The sequence below is a fragment of the Salmo trutta genome, chromosome 8, assembly GCF_901001165.1.
Source record: "Salmo trutta chromosome 8, fSalTru1.1, whole genome shotgun sequence".
Lineage (NCBI taxonomy): Eukaryota > Metazoa > Chordata > Actinopteri > Salmoniformes > Salmonidae > Salmo > Salmo trutta.
In genome coordinates, this window is record NC_042964.1 from 46,035,145 (window position 1) to 46,055,173 (window position 20,029).

At 50.4% G+C, this 20,029-nt stretch overlaps 1 protein-coding gene across 1 annotated transcript in view; it reads right to left on the reverse strand.

The window, feature by feature from the left end:
* The window catches only part of LOC115199103 (staphylococcal nuclease domain-containing protein 1), a 351,451-nt gene that overhangs the window by 223,760 nt on the left and 107,662 nt on the right, over positions 1-20,029 (reverse strand). Inside the window, exon 16 of the mRNA XM_029761673.1 lies at positions 13,771-13,880. Coding sequence (XP_029617533.1) covers positions 13,771-13,880 — 110 coding nt within the window. The remainder of the gene's footprint in view (positions 1-13,770; positions 13,881-20,029) is intronic.

The window sequence follows — 20,029 nt, forward strand, 5'->3', positions numbered from 1 at the left end:
AGGGGTAGAGAGAGGAGGGAGAGGGGTAGAGAGAGGAGGAGAGGGGTAGAGAGAGAGGAGAGGGGTAGAGAGAGGAGGAGAGGGGTAGAGAGAGGAGAGGGGTAGAGAGAGGAGAGGGGTAGAGAGAGGAGAGGGGTAGAGAGAGGGGGAGAGGGGTAGAGAGAGGGGGAGAGGGGTAGAGAGAGGGGGAGAGGGGTAGAGAGAGGGGGAGAGGGGTAGAGAGAGGGGTAGAGAGAGGAGGAGAGGGGTAGAGAGAGGAGAGGGGTAGAGAGAGGAGAGGGGTAGAGAGAGGAGGAGAGGGGTAGAGAGAGGAGGAGAGGGGGTTAGAGAGAGGAGGAGAGGGGTAGAGGAGAGGAGGAGAGGGTAGAGAGGAGGAGAGGGGTAGAGAGAGGAGGATGAGGGGTAGAGAGAGGATGAGGGGTAGAGAGAGGATGAGGGGTTGTAGAGAGAGGAGGGTAGAGAGAGGAGGTAGAGAGAGAGGAGGAGAGGGGTAGAGAGAGGATGAGATGGGTAGAGAGAGGAGGAGAGGGGTAGAGAGAGGATGAGAGGGGTAGAGAGAGGAGGAGAGGGTAGAGAGAGGAGGAGAGGGGTAGAGAGAGGAGGAGAGGGGTAGAGAGAGATGAGAGGGGTAGAGAGAGGATGAGAGGGGTAGAGAGAGGATGAGAGGGGTAGAGAGAGGATGAGGGGTAGAGAGAGGAGGAGAGGGGTAGAGAGGATGAGAGGGGTAGAGAGAGGAGGAGAGGGGTAGAGAGAGGATGAGGGGTAGAGAGAGGATGAGGGGTAGAGAGAGGATGAGGGGTAGAGAGAGGGAGGAGAGGGGTAGAGAGAGGAGGAGAGGGGTAGAGAGAGGATGAGATGGGTAGAGAGAGGAGGAGAGGGGTAGAGAGAGGAGGAGAGGGGTAGAGAGAGGAGGAGAGGGGTAGAGAGAGGAGGAGAGGGGTAGAGAGAGGATGAGATGGGTAGAGAGAGGAGGAGAGGGGTAGAGAGAGGATGAGATGGGTAGAGAGAGGATGAGAGGGGTAGAGAGAGGATGAGATGGGTAGAGAGAGGAGGAGAGGGGTAGAGAGGAGGAGAGGGGTAGAGAGAGGAGGAGAGGGGTAGAGAGAGGAGGAGAGGGGTAGAGAGAGGAGGAGAGGGGTAGAGAGAGGATGAGATGGGTAGAGAGAGGAGGAGAGGGGTAGAGAGAGGAGGAGAGGGGTAGAGAGAGGAGGAGCGGGGTAGAGAGAGGATGAGATGGGTAGAGAGAGGATGAGATGGGTAGAGAGAGGATGAGAGGGGTAGAGAGAGGAGGAGAGGGGTAGAGAGAGGAGGAGAGGGGTAGAGAGAAGAGGAGAGGGGTAGAGAGAGGAGGAGAGGGTATAGAGCGAGGAGGAGTAGATGAGTAGAGCGATGGAGAGGAGGAGAGGGGTAGAGATAGAGAGAGGAGGAGGGGTACGAGAGAGGAGGAGATGGGTACGAGAGAGGCGGGCGAGGGGTAGTAGAGAGAGAGATGAAGAATGGGGTAGAGAGAGGAGGAGAGGGGTAGAGAGAGGATGAGAGGGGTAGAGAGAGGAGGAGAGGGGTAGAGAGAGGATGAGGGGTAGAGAGAGGAGGAGAGGGGTAGAGAGAGGATGAGGGGTAGAGAGAGGAGGAGAGGGGTAGAGAGAGGAGGAGAAGGGGGGTAGAGAAGAGGAGGAGAGGGAGGACGAGCGAGGAGAGGGGGAAGGATAGAGAGGCTGAGGGGTTTAGAGAGGAGGATAGGGGTAGGAGAGAGGAGGAGAGGGTTTTATTAGCGAGAGGATAGGAGAGGTGGTAGGCGAGAGGCTGAGACTGGGTTAGAGAGAGGAGAGGGGTAGAGAGAGGGGGAGAGGGGTAGAGAGAGGGGTAGAGAGAGGAGGAGAGGGGTAGGGAGAGGGGTGGGGAGAGGGGTAGAGAGAGGAGGAGAGGGGTAGAGAGAGGAGGAGAGGGGTAGAGAGAGGAGAGGGGTAGAGAGAGGGGGAGAGGGGTAGAGAGAGGAGGAGAGGGGTAGAGAGAGGAGGAGAGGGGTAGAGAGAGGAGGAGAGGGGTAGAGAGAGGAGAGGGGTAGAGAGAGGAGAGGGGTAGAGAGGAGAGGGGTAGAGAGAGGGGGAGAGGGGTAGAGAGAGGGGGAGAGGGGGTAGAGAGAGGGGTAGAGAGAGGAGGAGAGGGGTAGAGAGAGGAGAGGGGTAGAGAGAGGAGAGGGGGAGAGAGAGAGGGGGAGAGGGGTAGAGAGAGGAGGAGAGGGGTAGAGAGAGGAGGAGAGGGGTAGAGAGAGGAGGAGAGGGGTAGAGAGAGGAGGAGAGGGGTAGAGAGAGGAGAGGGGGAGAGAGAGGAGGAGAGGGGTAGAGAGAGGAGGAGAGGGGTAGAGAGAGGAGGAGAGGGGTAGAGAGAGGAGGAGAGGGGTAGAGAGAGGATGAGGGGTAGAGAGAGGATGAGGGGTAGAGAGAGGAGGAGAGGGGTAGAGAGGATGAGAGGGGGAGGGTAGAGAGAGGAGGAGAGGGGTAGAGAGAGGATGAGGGGTAGAGAGAGGAGGAGAGGGGTAGAGAGAGGGGGGGAGAGAGAGGAGGAGAGGGGTAGAGAGGAGAGAGGGGAGAGGGGGAGGAGGGGGGGTTTAGAGAGAGGAGGAGAGGGGGACAGCTAGAGAGAGGAGGGAGAGGGGTAGAGAGGAGGAGGGGGGGGTAGAGAGAGGAGGAGAGGGGTAGAGAGAGGAGGAGAGGGGTAGAGAGAGGATGAGATGGGTAGAGAGAGGAGGAGGGGTAGAGAGAGGAGGAGGGGTAGAGAGAGGAGGAGAGGGGTAGAGAGAGGAGGAGAGGGGTAGAGAGAGGAGGAAGGAGGTAGAGAGGATGAGAGGGTAGGAGAGGAGGAGAGGGGTAGAGAGAGGAGGAGAGGTGGTAGAGAGAGGAGGAGAGGGGTAGAGCAGGATGAGATGGGTTAGAGAGAGGAGGAGAGGGGTTAGAGAGAGGAGGAGAGGGGGACAGCTAGAGAGAGGAGGAGAGGGGGACAGCTAGAGAGAGGAGGAGATGGGGACAGCTATAGAGAGGAGGAGAGGGGTAGAGGAGGAGGAGAGGGGTAGAGAGAGGAGGAGAGGGGTAGAGAGAGGAGGAGAGGGGTAGAGAGAGGATGAGAGTGGTAGAGAGAGGATGAGGGGTAGAGAGAGGAGGAGAGGGGTAGAGAGGATGAGAGGGGTAGAGAGAGGAGGAGAGGGGTAGAGAGAGGATGAGGGGTAGAGAGAGGATGAGGGGTAGAGAGAGGGGAGAGGGGTAGAGAGAGGAGGAGAGGGGTAGAGAGAGGAGGAGAGGGGCTAGAGAGAGGAGGAGAGGGTAGAGAGAGGAGGAGGAGAGGGGAGAGAGAGGAGGAGAGGGTAGAGAGAGGAGGAGAGGGGTAGAGAGAGGAGGGAGGGAGGGGTAGAGAGAGGAGGAGAGGGGTAGAGGGGAGGAGAGGGGTAGAGAGAGGATGAGATGGGTAGAGAGAGGAGGAGAGGGGTAGAGAGAGGATGAGATGGGTAGAGAGAGGATGAGAGGGGTAGAGAGGATGAGAGGGGTGGTTAGGGTAGAGAGAGGAGGAGAGGGGTTTAGAGAGAGGAGGAGAGGGGTTATGTAGAGAGAGGAGGAGATGAGTAGAGAGAGGAGGAGGAGAGGGGTTTTAGAGAGAGGAGGAGAGGGGTTAGAGAGAGGAGAGAGAGGGGTAGAGAGAGAGGGGAGAGGGGGTTTAGAGAGAGGAGGAGAGGGGTAGAGAGAGGAGGAGAGGGGTAGAGAGAGGATGAGATGGGTAGAGAGAGGAGGAGAGGGGTAGAGAGAGGATGAGAGGGGTAGAGAGAGGAGGAGAGGGGTAGAGAGAGGATGAGATGGGTAGAGAGAGGAGGAGAGGGGTAGAGAGAGGATGAGGGGTAGAGAGAGGAGGAGAGGGGGACAGCTAGAGAGAGGAGGAGAGGCCCAGCTAGAGAGAGGAGGAGAGGGGGACAGCTAGAGAGAGGAGGAGAGGGGGTAGAGAGAGGATGAGGGGTAGAGAGAGGATGAGGGGTAGAGAGAGGATGAGGGGTAGAGAGAGGAGGAGAGGGGTAGAGAGAGGAGGAGAGGGGTAGAGAGAGGATGAGATGGGTAGAGAGAGGAGGAGAGGGGTAGAGAGAGGATGAGAGGGGTAGAGAGAGGAGGAGAGGGGTAGAGAGGAGGAGGAGGGGGTAGAGAGAGGATGAGATGGGTAGAGAGAGGAGGAGAGGGGTAGAGAGAGGATGAGGGGTAGAGAGAGGAGGAGAGGGGTAGAGAGAGGAGGAGAGGGGTAGAGAGAGGATGAGAGGGGTAGAGAGAGGATGAGGGGTAGAGAGAGGATGAGGGGTAGAGAGAGGAGGAGAGGGGTAGAGAGAGGATAAGAGGTAGATAGAGGATAAGAGGTAGAGAGGAGGAGGAGAGGTAGAGAGGAGGAGAGAGGAGGTGAGAGAGAAAGAAAGAAATAGCATGTGGATGGAATAGATCAAGTGAACGAAGGACCAAATTTGAATTTAAAAAAGACAGAAAGAGTAAGAGAGGGATGGATAGACTGAGAAAGGTCAGAGGCCAATGAGTGTGTCCGCATACAAGGTCAGAGCCACGCGTGGGAGGCGGACCAGCCCTCTTTAAATCTCACTTCCCTCAGCCTTTTATTGTTCTTTCACATTCTGTCTATCACAGACAGTCGTGATGGAGGGATGGAGCAGAGAATACTCTGTTGCAGTCAGGTCCTACAGCATATCACTTTGACCACTTTCCTATACCTCTGATCCATGGTTTCCCCACTCCCCTGTTCCTCTCCACGCAAAAACTCTGCACTCAATACAATTCATATCTATTACCACACACAAACATTTCATGAACAAAAACCCTCCTTGGCGTGAAATAGAGAAAGACGGAAAATGAACATGTAAAAATGTTTGCCGACGATATACCTCAGGAGACGTATGGGTTCTAGGAGGAAACATCAAAAGAGGAACTTATTTGGGCTGTTTCTAAATGCCTTTGCCCTGAAATACTGCCAAGCTATTTTAAACAAGTACGGATGGGAGAGGGAGCGAGTGTCAGTCAGAGATTAAGACTGCACACAGAGAGATGGAAGAGGGAGCGAGTGTCAGTCAGAGATTAAGACTGCACACAGAGAGATGGGAGAGGGAGGGAGTCAGTCAGAGATTAAGACTGCACACAGAGAGATGGGAGAGGGAGGGAGTGTCAGTCAGAGATTAAGACTGCACACAGAGAGATGGGAGAGGGAGGGAGTGTCAGTCAGAGATTAAGACTGCACACAGAGAGATGGGAGAGGGAGGGAGTGTCAGTCAGAGATTAAGACTGCACACAGAGAGATGGGAGAGGGAGGGAGTGTCAGTCAGAGATTAAGACTGCACACAGAGAGATGGGAGAGGGAGCGAGTGTCAGTCAGAGATTAAGACTGCACACAGAGAGATGGGAGAGGGAGGGAGTGTCAGTCAGAGATTAAGACTGCACACAGAGAGATGGGAGAGGGAGGGAGTGTCAGTCAGAGATTAAGACTGCACACAGAGAGATGGGAGAGGGAGGGAGTGTCAGTCAGAGATTAAGACTGCACACAGAGAGATGGGAGAGGGAGCGAGTGTCAGTCAGAGATTAAGACTGCACACAGAGAGATGGGAGAGGGAGGGAGTGTCAGTCAGAGATTAAGACTGCACACAGAGAGATGGGAGAGGGAGGGAGTGTCAGTCAGAGATTAAGACTGCACACAGAGAGATGGGAGAGGGAGGGGAGTGTCAGTCAGAGATTAAGACTGCACACAGAGAGATGGAAGAGGGAGCGAGTGTCAGTCAGAGATTAAGACTGCACACAGAGAGATGGGAGAGGGAGGGAGTGTCAGTCAGAGATTAAGACTGCACACAGAGAGATGGGAGAGGGAGGGAGTGTCAGTCAGAGATTAAGACTGCACACAGAGAGGTGGGAGAGGGAGGGAGTGTCAGTCAGAGATTAAGACTGCACACAGAGAGATGGAAGAGGGAGGGAGTGTCAGTCAGAGATTAAGACTGCACACAGAGAGATGGGAGAGGGAGCGAGTGTCAGTCAGAGATTAAGACTGCACACAGAGAGATGGGAGAGGGAGGGAGTGTCAGTCAGAGATTAAGACTGCACACAGAGAGATGGGAGAGGGAGGGAGTGTCAGTCAGAGATTAAGACTGCACACAGAGAGATGGGAGAGGGAGGGAGTGTCAGTCAGAGATTAAGACTGCACACAGAGAGATGGGAGAGGGAGGGAGTGTCAGTCAGAGATTAAGACTGCACACAGAGAGATGGGAGAGGGAGGGAGTGTCAGTCAGAGATTAAGACTGCACACAGAGAGATGGGAGAGGGAGGGAGTGTCAGTCAGAGATTAAGACTGCACACAGAGAGATGGGAGAGGGAGGGAGTGTCAGTCAGAGATTAAGACTGCACACAGAGAGATGGGAGAGGGAGGGAGTGTCAGTCAGAGATTAAGACTGCACACAGAGAGATGGGAGAGGGAGGGAGTGTCAGTCAGAGATTAAGACTGCACACAGAGAGATGGGAGAGGGAGGGAGTGTCAGTCAGAGATTAAGACTGCACACAGAGAGATGGGAGAGGGAGGGAGAGAGATAGACATCAAGACAGAGAGCAAGAGACAGAAAGAAAAAAGGTGGAGAGAGAGCGAGAGACACCAAGACACAGAGAGCAAGAGGCAGGAGAGAGAGAGACAGAAAGAGAAAAAATAGGCTGAGGGAGAGCGAGAGAGAGAGTGGTAGACACCAAGATGTAGACAGCAAGAGACATTTAAAAATAGTGGCAGAAATCATGGCTGCTCCTCTCAACACGCGCCACTTTAATTATGCGCATTTGCATCCATTTGCGCCATCGCGCTTTAGAGAGAGAACATTGAAGAGTGATGACACCCCAACATACCAGCCGACCCATCAAGCCTGCACTAACACAGAATTCCTCAAAGGATGAAAGGGGGAGAGAGGAGGCGAAAGAAGGAGGGAGAAGTAAGAGAAGGGGCAGAGGAGAGGGAATGATGTTTGACGTGGCGTCGGTTCGGCACAGCGAGGCCTTGAAGTGGAATACCCCTGCTAAGACTTCAAATTACTGGTATTGACAGTCTGATTCCGAAAAATACAAACACATGGGTGGAAATGCCTATGGAGAATTCCCTCTGAACTAAAATGAAACCCCATTCACTGAAAAATGGACCACTTGGGGAGCAGCTTCAATCAAACATCATTCACTAAATGAAAAAGAAATCTGCAATCAGTCAGAAAATGTCCTAAAATGAGTTCACCTGGGCTCCATTCACATCCATTGGAGCGGAGCGGCAGTTTTAAAACGCAGTGACACTGGGGGGATTGGAGCGGAGCGGCAGTTTTAAAACGCAGTGACACTGGGGGGATTGGAGCGGAGCGGAGCGGTAGTTTTAAAACGCAGTGACACTGGGGGGATTGGAGCGGAGCGGCAGTTTTAAAACGCAGTGACACTGGGGGGATTGGAGCGGAGCGGGCAGTTTTAAAACGCAGTGACACTGGGGGGATTGGAGCGGAGCGGCAGTTTTAAAACGCAGTGACACTGGGGGGATTGGAGCGGAGCGGCAGTTTTAAACGCAGTGACACTGAGGGGATTGGAGCGGAGCGGCAGTTTTAAAACGCAGTGACACTGGGGGGATTGGAGCGGAGCGGCAGTTTTAAAACGCAGTGACACTGGGGGGATTGGAGCGGAGCGGCAGTTTTAAAACGCAGTGACACTGGGGGGATTGGAGCGGAGCGGCAGTTTTAAAACGCAGTGACACTGGGGGGATTGGAGCGGAGCGGCAGTTTTAAAACGCAGTGACACTGGGGGATTGGAGCGGAGCGGCAGTTTTAAAACGCAGTGACACTGGGGGGATTGGAGCGGAGCGGCAGTTTTAAAACGCAGTGACACTGGGGGGATTGGAGCGGAGCGGCAGTTTTAAAACGCAGTGACACTGGGGGGATTGGAGCGGAGCGGCAGTTTTAAAACGCAGTGACACTGGGGGGGATTGGAGCGGAGCGGTAGTTTTAAAACGCAGTGACACTGGGGGGATTGGGGCGGAAAAATGTAATCGGGCCACTTCGACTAAGGCCCTCATTTTCAACCTGGGGAATGAAGAGATGGAAAGAGTGTGATAACAGGATTTTTCTTTCCCTCTCAATCTCTCCCTGACCCTACTCCCTCCCTCTCTCTTCCCCTCCCCGGTTTTCTCTGTCCATCCCTCTCTCCCTCTGTACAATTAGCTTGGGCAGTGTTAAGAGTGCATTAGCCACAGCCAGTAGGTTAAGGCAGCAGCAGCAGTCTCTCCTAAGCATGCTAACTCACACGGACGAGAGAGAGGGCAAGAAGGACTTGCATGTCGTGTGAGAGAAGGAAGACAATTTTGGTTTTCCGAGGGTGTGCGTGACCGAGCTAACGTGGGTATGACTGTGGTCATGCATGGCTCACTTGGTGGAGGATGGTGCTTACACCGCCAGGGTTATGGGTTCGATTCCCGGGGCCACCAATACGTAAAATGTATTCACACATCCTGCTGTTCAAAGACCATTCACTGGCATTTTGTACTAGAAACCTGGCACCAGAAATAACAGCATCTCCCCAGTGGGTGTGACACCTACTCCCATTGCCTGCTGCACTGCTGCTTGGATTCCACCTGGAGATCTGTTCACTGTCTGCCCTGGCCTGTCTCCCCCTGTCTGGTACAGGTACCTCCACCACACTCACCCCTCTCTGTTCACCCTCTGCCCTGGCCTGTCTCCCCCTGTCTGGTACAGGTACCTCCACCACACTCACCCCTCTCTCCCGAGCTTTCGCTCGCCTCCAGCACACACGCACTGTTGGGGTGAGTGACTCTGAACTTACAATGGCTAGCCCCAAGTCGTTACATTTAATTTTTTTCTTGTGCATTTTGCTATTTGCCTCATGACTCCTGCATGCTTTGTTGACTACAAACTTTCTTTACCCACCCGTGGGACTGACTCTCTATTGGTTACACAGACTTTTGGCCTCCCATCCTATTCTAAACACCTCTCGCCGGCTTTGTATTCATGTTACCTGATGAAATTGCTGTACAACATGATCTTGTTGCCATCTGATGCACATTCAGATGTAATAAATCCACACTGCAGAGCTCTCCCTGTACTATGCCGTGCCTTGATGTGCCTGTACACCCCGGCCCACCTACTGTTGCTAGCTGCAAGTCTGACTTGTGCTCTGATATCTGCTTCACTGATTTCTGCTCTCGTAAAAGCCTGGGGTTTCTGCATGTTCACACTAGAAGCTTATTACCTAAAATGGATCAACTGAAAGTGTGGGTTCACAGCTCCAATCCAGATGTGTTGGTCATTACTGAGACGTAGTTAAGGAAGAGTGTTTTGAATACTGATGTTAACCTTTCTGGTTATAACCTTTTTCGGTAAGACAGATCTTCCAAAGGTGGGGGAGTGGCAATCTTTACCAAGGATCACCTTCAGTGCTCTGTTGTCTCCACCAAGTCTGTCCCCAAACAATTTGATGGTTTTAAGCATTAAACTTTCAAATAGCTCTTTGTTGACTGTTGCAGGGTGTTATCGTCCTCCATCAGCACCGGCCTGTACCCTACCGGCTCTAAGCTCTCTCCTGGCCCCTTACACTAAGTCTGAATTTGTCCTACTAGGTGACCTAAACTGGGACATGCTTAAACAACCTGACCAAGTCCTAAAGCAATGGGACTCCCGTAATCTTTCTCAGATTATCACCAATCCCACAAAGTAAGACACCAAATACCCAGAAAAGGCTACTCTCCTTGATGTTATCCTCACAAATAATCCTGATAGGTATCAGTCTGGTGTTTTCTGTAATGACCTTAGTGATCACTGTTTTACAGCCTGTGTTCGTAATGGCTGCTCAGTGAAACGACCTGTCCTGATTTGTCATAGAAGCTTGCTAAAAAACTTTAATGAGCAAGCCTTCCTTCATGAACTGGCCTCTGTAAAATGGTATAGAATCAGCGGGATCCCCTTTGTTGAAGACGATTGGGCCTTCTTTTTTGATATTTTCAGTGGTATTGGTCACAAACACATCCCCAAAACAGGTTCAGCCCTGGTTTAACCGTGATCTTGCAGAGTTACTCCACCTCAAAAATTGCATTTGGCGAAAGGCTCGGCACACGCATACTCAGGCTGACTGGCTATCGTTCAGGCAAATGAGAAACGTGTACTCAGGCTACCCGGAAGGCCAAAGTTAGTTACTTTAAGGAGCAGTTCTCTCTCTGTGGGTCTAACCCCAAGAAGTTCTGGAAAACGGTTAAAGACCTGGAGAATAAACCCTCCTCCTCACAGCTGCCCATGTCTCTTAAAGTTGATGATGTGGTTGTTACTGACAAGAAGCACATGGCTGAACTCTTTAATCACCACTTCATTAAGTCAGGATTCCTATTTGACTCAGCCATGCCTCCTTGCCCGTCCAACATTTCCTGGAAGGCAGCCACGGTTCGCCCTTTATTTAAAGGGGGAGATCAAGCTGATCCTAACAGCGATAGGCCCATTTCTATTTTGACCTGTTTATAAAAAGTGTTGGAAATACTTGTCAATAATCAACTGACTGACTTTCTTGATGTCTATAGTATTTTCTCGGGTATGCAATCTGGTTTCCGCTCAGGTTATGGATGTGTCACTGCAACCTTAAAGGTGCTCAATGATGTCAATATTGCACTTGATTCTAAGCAATATTGTGCTGCTATTTTTTTGACTTGGCCAAAACCTTTGATACGGTGGACCATTCCATTCGCGTGGGCCCGCTAAGGAGTATTGGTGTTTCTGAGGGGTCTTTGGCCTGGTTTGCCAACTACCTCTCTCAAAGAGTGCAGTGTATAAAGTCAGAAAATCTGCCTTCTCAGCCACTGCCTGTCACCAAGAGAGTACCACAAGGCTCAATCCTAGGCCCCACGCTCTTTTCAATTTACATCAACAACATAGCTCAGGCAGTAGGAAGCTCTCTCATCCATTTATATGCAGATGATAGTCTTATACACAGCTGGCCCCTCCCCGGATTTTGTGTTAAATGCTCTACAACAAAGCGTTCTTAGTGTCCAACAAGCTTTCTCTACCCTTAACCTTGTTCTGAACACCTCCAAAACAAAGGTCATGTGGTTTGGTAAGAAGAATACCCCTCTTCCCACAGGTGTTATTACTACCTCTGAGGGTTTAGAGCTTGAGGTAGTCACCTCATACAAGTACTTGGGAGTATGGCTAGACGGTGCACTGTTCTTCTCTCAGCACATATCAAAGCTGCAGGCTAAAGATGAATGTAGACTTGGTTTCCTCTATCGTAATCGCTCCTCTTTCACCCCAGCTGCCAAACTAACCCTGATTCAGATGACCATCCTACCCATGCTAGATTACGGAGACATCATTTATAGATTGGCAGGTAAGGGTGCTCTCGAGCGGCTAGATGTTCTTTACCATTCGGCCATCAGATTTACCACCAATGCTCCTTATAGGACTCATCAGTGCACTCTATACGCCTCTGTAAACTGGTCATCTCTGTATACCAGTCGCAAGGCCCACTGGTTGATGCTTATTTATTAAACCCTCTTAGGCCTTACTCCCCCCCTAGCTGAGATATCTACTGCAGCCCTCATCTTCCACATACAACACCCGTTCTGCCAGTCACATTCTGTTAAAAGTCCCCAAAGCACAAACATCCCTGGGTCGCTCCTCTTTTCAGTTCGCTGCAGCTAGCGACTGGAACGAGCTGCAACAAACACTCAAACTGGACAGTTTTATCTCAAGATCTTCATTCAAAGACTCAATCATGGACACTCTTACTGACAGTCGTGGCTGCTTTGTATGATGTGTTGTTGTATCTACCGCCTTGTTATGTTGTCTTAGGTCTCTATGTAGTGTTGTGTCTCTTGTTGTGATGTGTGTTTTATCCTAAATTTATATTGTATTTATTTATTTTTTTAAATAATCCCAGGCCTCCGTAGGAGGCCTTTTGATAGGCCGTCATTGTAAATAAGAATTTGTTCTTAACTGACTTGCCTAGTTAAATAAAGTATACATTTTAATTTTGTAATTTATTTTTTAAGTCGCTTTGAATAAAAGCTAAATGGCATATATTACTTATTATATTGTGTTAAGTATAACATTGTGTGTGTGTGTGTATGTGTGTGTGGGTGTTATGCATGTGTGTCCCTGTCAGCCAGAGCGGTCCGAGTCCGACTGTGCCCCCATCACTAATACTCCCCGTGTTAACCTTAACTAAAATCTAGTGCAGCAATCTGGCTAGCTCAGCTCATCCTACACAGGCTAGCCTTCTAGCTCCACACCAGCCAAAACATATGGCCTCAAAGCCACATTTCCATGACAATTAGAGGGGCTCAAAGGAGCATGGGATATGCACGCCCCCGCAGAGCCCTTCAACAGGGTCCAAGGGAGAGGAGAGTTACAGTAGGCAAGCTATCCTTGGATTCAGAGCTAGCTTCAATGGGCTCCAGTTAATTCAGCAGCTTTCTGTTTAACATGTCAATAAACTTTCGGATCTAGGATCAGCTTACCTGTGCCAAATTATACCCTTAATTATTAGTGGGGAGATACAAAACTGACCTTGAATCAGTTTGTAAAAGGGAGTATCTGGAGGGTGTGTCAAGGCCATATTTTCCAGAGGGGTTGGGAAGTCGGCCAATGAAAGGTTTTGGGTTTCAGAGAAAGTGGGGCATAACAGGGTGGTTTTGAGGTGGCTAAATTATCGCCTGTCCTCCCCGTCTCCCCTTCTTTCTGCTCTACCATTATTCAACTGAGACGTTCTATGGATTTGGTCAAGTGATGGAGTGGAGGCCCTAATCGTCTCTCCACGGCCCGTCAGAAAAGGATGTATGGCAGAAGGACATGAGGGGAAGGGGAGGGAAGACTAGGCCTCGGTTCACAGTTAACACAAACAACTCCTATCGTCAATTTAGAATGGCATTCACCAAGGGAAACTAGGCACCAGAGTTCCATAGATTAACCTAAATGGAGTTCAAACATGATCCAAAATTGTCGACCTTCCACGCAACTTCGTTCGTGGAATTCACTCTGGCTATCAACTCCGATTTCAGAGCACTCGTCCGAGTGTGCTAAAGCGCAGAATAACTGATGAATTTACAAACGTTAAACACCCATTGAATATGGCCGGTGTCAGTAAACGTCGGCAAAAAAGCATAATTAAATTGTTGCCAGCAGCACAGTTAGAATCACCAACGCTCTAGGTAACATGAAAACAGCCAATTCTCTCATTTGTGTCCAGAAGTATCTAGCAAGCTAGTCAATTAGCTTGGATGCTTGACTGCCGTTGTGAGGTCAGAACGCTCGGATCAACCCTACTCAACCCTACATCCAGTGTGGTTTCTGAACCCTCAGAGAAAGAAACGTTCTGAATTTACGAACGGACAATCTGACAACGGTCTGAATTTACTAACGGACAATCTGACAACGGTCTGAATTTACTAACGGACAATCTGACAACGGTCTGAATTTACTAACGGACAATCTGACAACGGTCTGAATTTACTAACGGACAATCTGACAACGGTCTGAATTTACGAACGCCCAGAGCACACTCTGAACACACTCTGGCACTGCAGAGTGAATTTACGAACACACCCAGTCTCGTCAAAAACCACGCTAGGAGACAAAATGAAACTGGAGGTCGAATGTGATCCAATATGTCCGACCGCAAAACCAGCCAAACATGCAGTCGCAAGTTAAACCACTGAAATCAAAGAAATTGGAGCCAAAATGAATGTTGCGCTTACCTCTCTCTGCAGTACCAGCTCCTTGGTGAAGGCCATGGCCTCGTCGCTGAAGGGCTCAGCCACCTGCATGCCGCCGGGCATGTTCCTGGAGCCGCGCGGACACTCGATACCTGGCCAATGAGAAACACAGAACAAGTGTCAAGGGTCAGCAAAACAGCCAATAAAAATAACTATGAGGTTAGACATCATTTAGACCAGTTAGAATGTTACGGTCAAACAAGCTGAAGTTGCACCTAACAACTGATACAGGGGTCAACCCCGTAACGACCCAGCGTTAGGACAGTTACGACACAACGATGCCACCATGACAGGTGAAGTGGCACTAGAGATTAGTGGAGCTGAGCATTGCTGTGCTTCAACGGCGGCAGCTTCATCCTTTGTTTGGCCGTCCCCTGGCGCTGACCTTGCTATTCATGACTATTAACTGAAGTGGGTCGTTTCACTGGGTAGTGGATTAAAAGAACAGCCAGGGAGAGGCTGGGAGGGATGGAGGGCAGGAGGGCTATAGGGTGGCTTCTTATAGGAAAGCTGTGAGGCGATGCATGCTTATCTCTTGCACTCAGAGTTGGCTGAGTGTGTGTGTTTGAAAGAGAGCGTGTGTGTTTGAAAGAGAGCGTGTGTGTGTGTGTGTGTGTGTGTGTGTGTGTGTGTGTGTGTGTGTGTGTGTGTTTGAAAAGTTAATGTGTGAGCAAGTAGGGGTGGTGAGGGGCGGTGCGCTGAGGGGCAGCGCGGTGAGGGGCAGCGGTATGAGGTGAGGGGCAGCGGGATGAGGTGAGGGGCAGCGTTGTGTGGTGAGGGGCAGCGTTGTGTGGTGAGGGGCAGCGTTGTGTGGTGAGGGGCAGCGTTGTGTGGTGAGGGGCAGCGTTGTGTGGTGAGGGGCAGCGTTGTGTGGTGAGGGGCAGCGTGGTGTGGTGAGGGGCAGCGCGGTGTGGTGAGGGGCAGCGCGGTGTAGTGAGGGGCAGCGCGGTGTAGTGAGGGGCAGCGCGGTGTAGTGAGGGGCAGCGCGGTGTAGTGAGGGGCAGCGCGGTGTAGTGAGGGGCAGCGCGGTGCAGTGAGGGGCAGCGCGGTGCAGTGAGGGGCAGCGCGGTGCAGTGAGGGGCAGCGCGGTGTAGTGAGGGGCAGCGCGGTGTAGTGAGGGGCAGCGCGGTGTAGTGAGGGGCAGCGCGGTGTAGTGAGGGGCAGCGCGGTGTAGTGAGGGGCAGCGTTGTGTGGTGAGGGGCAGCGCGGTGTGGTGAGGGGCAGCGTTGTGTGGTGAGGGGCAGCGCGGTGTGGTGAGGGGCAGCGTTGTGTGGTGAGGGGCAGCGTGGTGTGGTGAGGGGCAGCGTGGTGTGGTGAGGGGCAGCGTGGTGTGGTGAGGGGCAGCGTGGTGTGGTGAGGGGCAGCGTGGTGTGGTGAGGGGCAGCGTGGTGTGGTGAGGGGCAGCGCGGTGTAGTGAGGGGCAGCGCGGTGTAGTGAGGGGCAGCGTGGTGAGGTGTGTGCTAGGCTAGACTCTATATGCTGAGTGTTGAGGTGTGTGCTAGGCTAGACTCTGTATGCTGAGTGTTGAGGTGTGTGCTAGGCTAGGCTAGACTCTATGCTGAGTGGTGAGGTGTGTGCTAGGCTAGACTCTGTATGCTGAGTGTTGAGGTGTGTGCTAGGCTAGGCTAGACTCTATGCTGAGTGGTGAGGTGTGTGCTAGGCTAGACTCTGTATGCTGAGTGTTGAGGTGTGTGCTAGGCTAGGCTAGACTCTATGCTGAGTGGTGAGGTGTGTGCTAGGCTAGGCTAGACTCTGTATGCTGAGTGGTGAGGTGTGTGCTAGGCTAGGCTCTATGCTGAGTGGTGAGGTGTGTGCTAGGCTAGGCTAGACTCTGTATGCTGAGTGGTGAGGTGTGTGCTAGGCTAGGCTAGACTCTGTATGCTGAGTGGTGAGGTGTGTGCTAGGCTAGGCTAGACTCTGTATGCTGAGTGGTGAGGTGTGTGCTAGGCTAGGCTAGGCTAGACTCTATGCTGAGTGGTGAGGTGTGTGCTAGGCTAGGCTAGACTCTGTATGCTGAGTGGTGAGGTGTGTGCTAGGCTAGACTAGACTCTGTATGCTGAGTGCAGGGCCGATGCAGCTACTGTAGCTGGCGCTTGGCTAGGAACCTTTGATGTCTGGGATGATGCCTTCAGTGGAAAGCAACTTGAGCTTCAATCAAGACACCACCTCTGTCTTCTCCCCACGTCAGGACTTCAAACACACACACACACACACACACACACTTGAGGAGCGAGCATGGTGCAGGGCTCTCCAACAAGCAAACAGCATTCCTCCTCTGTGGCTGCTGACAAGAACCCTCATATCTACGTAAACTAAGTCAACTTTGCAAACTACACACAAGCAAATCATACACACTCAACACCCATGAAAACTCCAACAGACATTCACTCATTGTATCCCTCTATCCAATGCGCACAACATTTCTCTCTCTCTCACACACACACACACACACACACACACACACACACCTCCCCCTATCGTCTCTCCACCCTGTTGCATTGATTCATGTAAACTCAGAGTTTGTTGGTTCTGCTGGGCGCTACACCCAACAACACTGTGCTAACAAAGCAACATCAGCCTCCTGTCCAAAAAGTCTCAGAGTCATCTTCTAGTAATCTGGAGGCTCCCGCCAACCCTGATTGGTCTGTATGCTAACCACATCCGACATGATTGGACTAGAGAAGAGACAGAGGAAAAGGTGGACCGGGGGTCAAGTTTGTGATGATTGGGTCCTCATTTTGGCACTGACTGACTAACCAGCGCGCAAACACACACATTTCCTAGCAATGCTGTGTTAGCAAAACTTCCCCCATACACACACACGGACACACCGACAATTCTCATCTCACCCCTCTAACAAAACAAAAACATATTTTCTGTTGAACCCGCGGCATGGCGAGACCACAGAGGCTGAAGACTCAATTACCTCTTAATAGCCAGTAAATAGTCCCTAGATTAGCATTTAAATTGCCCAGCGTGCGTTCCACCCCGGCTCCAAGGAGGAAGGAAAAGTCATTTCAGTCCGGCAGCATCCCCAGTATTTTTAGCCATGTTTTGGCCTGGGATTGACCGAGAGAGTGGCTGGGCCAGTATTGTATAAGACAGAGGGGTAGAGAAGCCAAGCTTAAAGTAAACTGCTTTCACTAAGGGATGTCTTTCTCTCTAGGACAGAGGGTGAGGATGGGACAGACACAGGGGCTCCATAGGGACAATAAAACCTGGATCTGTGTTTTTCAATGTGGATCAAATCCAAACTAACACAACTGTTTCAATTAAACGCATCAACTAATCACCAAGCTTTTGATTAGCCGAGGCAGGTGGAAACACTGGGCTACCCTATGGGGCCAGACCCCTCCCCCAGCCCCCGTATGGACACACACAAACAGCTCTGCTCAGTAGTGCTGGCTAGCCACGCGCATAAAATGTAACGTTTTAAAATCGGTAATCCCGGTGGCCGGATGAAATACGGCCTGTTCCCGTCCCAGCCGCCTCTGCCCAATCCTCCCTCACACACAAAAACGTACACAGTCGTGCGCACACACAGGTGCCCTGGAATAGCTGCTCTACAAATCACCTGTGACCAGAGCATATGTGCTACTGAGCACTGTGGTTCAGACAGCTCCATGTTTTATGCAAGCAGACACAACTTCACCCCTGTGATGAAAACACTCAGACAATCTCTCTCCCGCTTTCTCTATCATTCCCTCTCTCTCACTCCCTTCCCCTCTAAATCTTTAATTCCCTCCCACCTGCTCTTTCTTTTCATCACTTTCTCCATCATTCCTTGCCTTTCAATCTCTCCATCTACCTCTCCACATCACTTGGTCCTCCCCTCTTCCTCCCCCCTACATCCCTCTCTACTTCCCCCTCTCTTCCTCCCCCATACATCCCTCTACCTCCCCTTCTCTCCCACTCTTCTTCAATTGCAAGTCACAAACAGTGAAGTGAGAGGATGGTCAGAGAGGCTTGGAAATTGCATTAGGGCTTTTAAATTTGCCTTTAAATGGGCATTGAGAAAAAGTGAGATTGGATTAGAGAGGAAGAGGAGGCGGGAGTTGCTTTGCTACACATAGCCTGTACTTAATATAGCCTACCTGTCGACTTCCCGCGACAATGTTGTGAAGAGCAGCAGTTAACTAAAGAGGCTGTGTAGCTCCAACGCGATTATTCAACACCTAGTTACACATTATGTTAACTACTTGTCCAAGATATCAGTTACATGGAAAAACGACTTAGAAACGCACAAAAGCAGACACTTTTGACGAAAAACACGAAAATGTTCCCTCTACCTGCAGCTGCTACTAGCAACAAAAATGGTGAAGAAGAACAGCCTGGTGACCCAGTTCTAAAGTAGATTCGCAAAATATCGAAGAGAAAATTGCAAAAGAGGGCAAAGATGTGGCTGAAATAAAACATGCAGTGAGCGCACTGAAAACAAAAGTGGACACTCTCCACAACCAAGTTACAAACGCCGAAGAGAGGATATCAACATTGGAGGACAAGAACACCTGCCTAAACCAAACTGTTGAAAGAAATTGAGATTTTGATCGAAAAACTGGAAGAACAACTTCAACACCAGGAAAGTTAGTCAGAGAAACAAACTTCAGATCAGAGGGGTTCCCGAAATCCACATAAATACGGTGGTTTGTATGAAAGACATTTTACACAATCTAGTTGAGGACACACCGGAGGATGTTAACAACATGACCATTGGGAAAACACAACACTGCGCCCAGGACAAGCAACGCGCGACCCCCGGCCTATCCTGGTGAAATTCTTACCATTCACCGACAGGGAGAAGGTCCAATTCATAGCAAAATAACTTAGGACTTTTCACTGGAAAGGGACAAAGGTGGAGTTTTCCCTGACTTTTCCAAGGAGGTTCAGGACAAGAGAAATGCGTTCATAGAGGTGAGAGACGTGCATGAAATGGGGACTGAAATGCTCCTTGCACTACCCTGCCGTGTTCTGGGTTACTGTGAGAGGATCACTAAGTCATTTTACAGACCCAAAGGAGGCAAAGAAAAGTGTTGCGGACGTTAACGAGGCCGAACAATCTGAGTAGTGTGGTAGGCTATGGAAGATCCGCATGGCGGCAGTGGTTCATCACGGATGGACTACCATTTTTGTCTAAGCTGATAGAACTTCCTATGTTGTGAGTAACATTCTCACTGAGTGTTTATGCTTAGAATATTATGTTCTTTGAAAAACAGGTACATGTCTGGGAAGCTTTTAAAGCATACATACGTGGAGTAAAAATACAATGATCAGTTACTATAAAGAAACAAGATAAACAGAAAATTGATAAACTTGAAACAGAGCTCAAAACTCTGGAGAAGGAATATTAGTCTAATCCTAACAACATTTCTCTGGTAAACTTGACGAAAACCAAATACGAGCTGAATACTTTATTCAGTAAAATAGCTGAATATTCCCTGTACAGGCTGAAGCAGAGATGGTATGAATCAGGGGGAAAGGCAGGAAAACCGTTGGCCAGTCAATCGAAATCGAGAGAAACAGGTCGGCAAATAGGTGGAATCAGAAAAAAGACAGGCAAGCTGACCAATCATGAATAAAAAATATAATTTGAGTCTTCTATCAGGAACTTTCTACTTCAGACAGTCCTTTAGATATGCACAAAGCAGAGGCATTCTTCCAGAATCTGAACCTTCCTAAACTAAAAGAGAAAGACAGGAACTGGATCGACCGTCCAATTACTTTGGAGGAATTGACCGAAACTATAAGACAAGCACCCACAGGGTTGGATGGGATACCCAGTGATTTCTACAAAAGGTTTGCAGAGCAGCAAAGCCCAGAAATATTGAAAACATTGAACACATCGATTGACACAGGTGAGCTTCCACCTTCTATAAGTGATGCAGCAAACATCCTAATCCCCAAAAAGGGAAAGGATCCGGAGCTACCGTCCAATTTCCTTGATACATTTTCATGGAAAATAGTTTACAAAACTTCTGGCTATGAGGGTGAATCATATCATTAAAAAAATCATAAATCCAGACCAGGTGGGATTTGTGAAAGGCAGAACTTCATCTGACAATCTTAGATGCCTATTGCATGTCATCTGGAAGGCAAAAGCTCTGGATACTTCAGTGGCAGCCTTATCCCTAGACGCAGAGAAAGCCTTTGATAGGGTTGGTTGGGACTACCTGCATTATACTATAAATACATTTGGATTTGGACAGGGCTTTCAGAATTTTATTAAACTTATGTACAACGACCC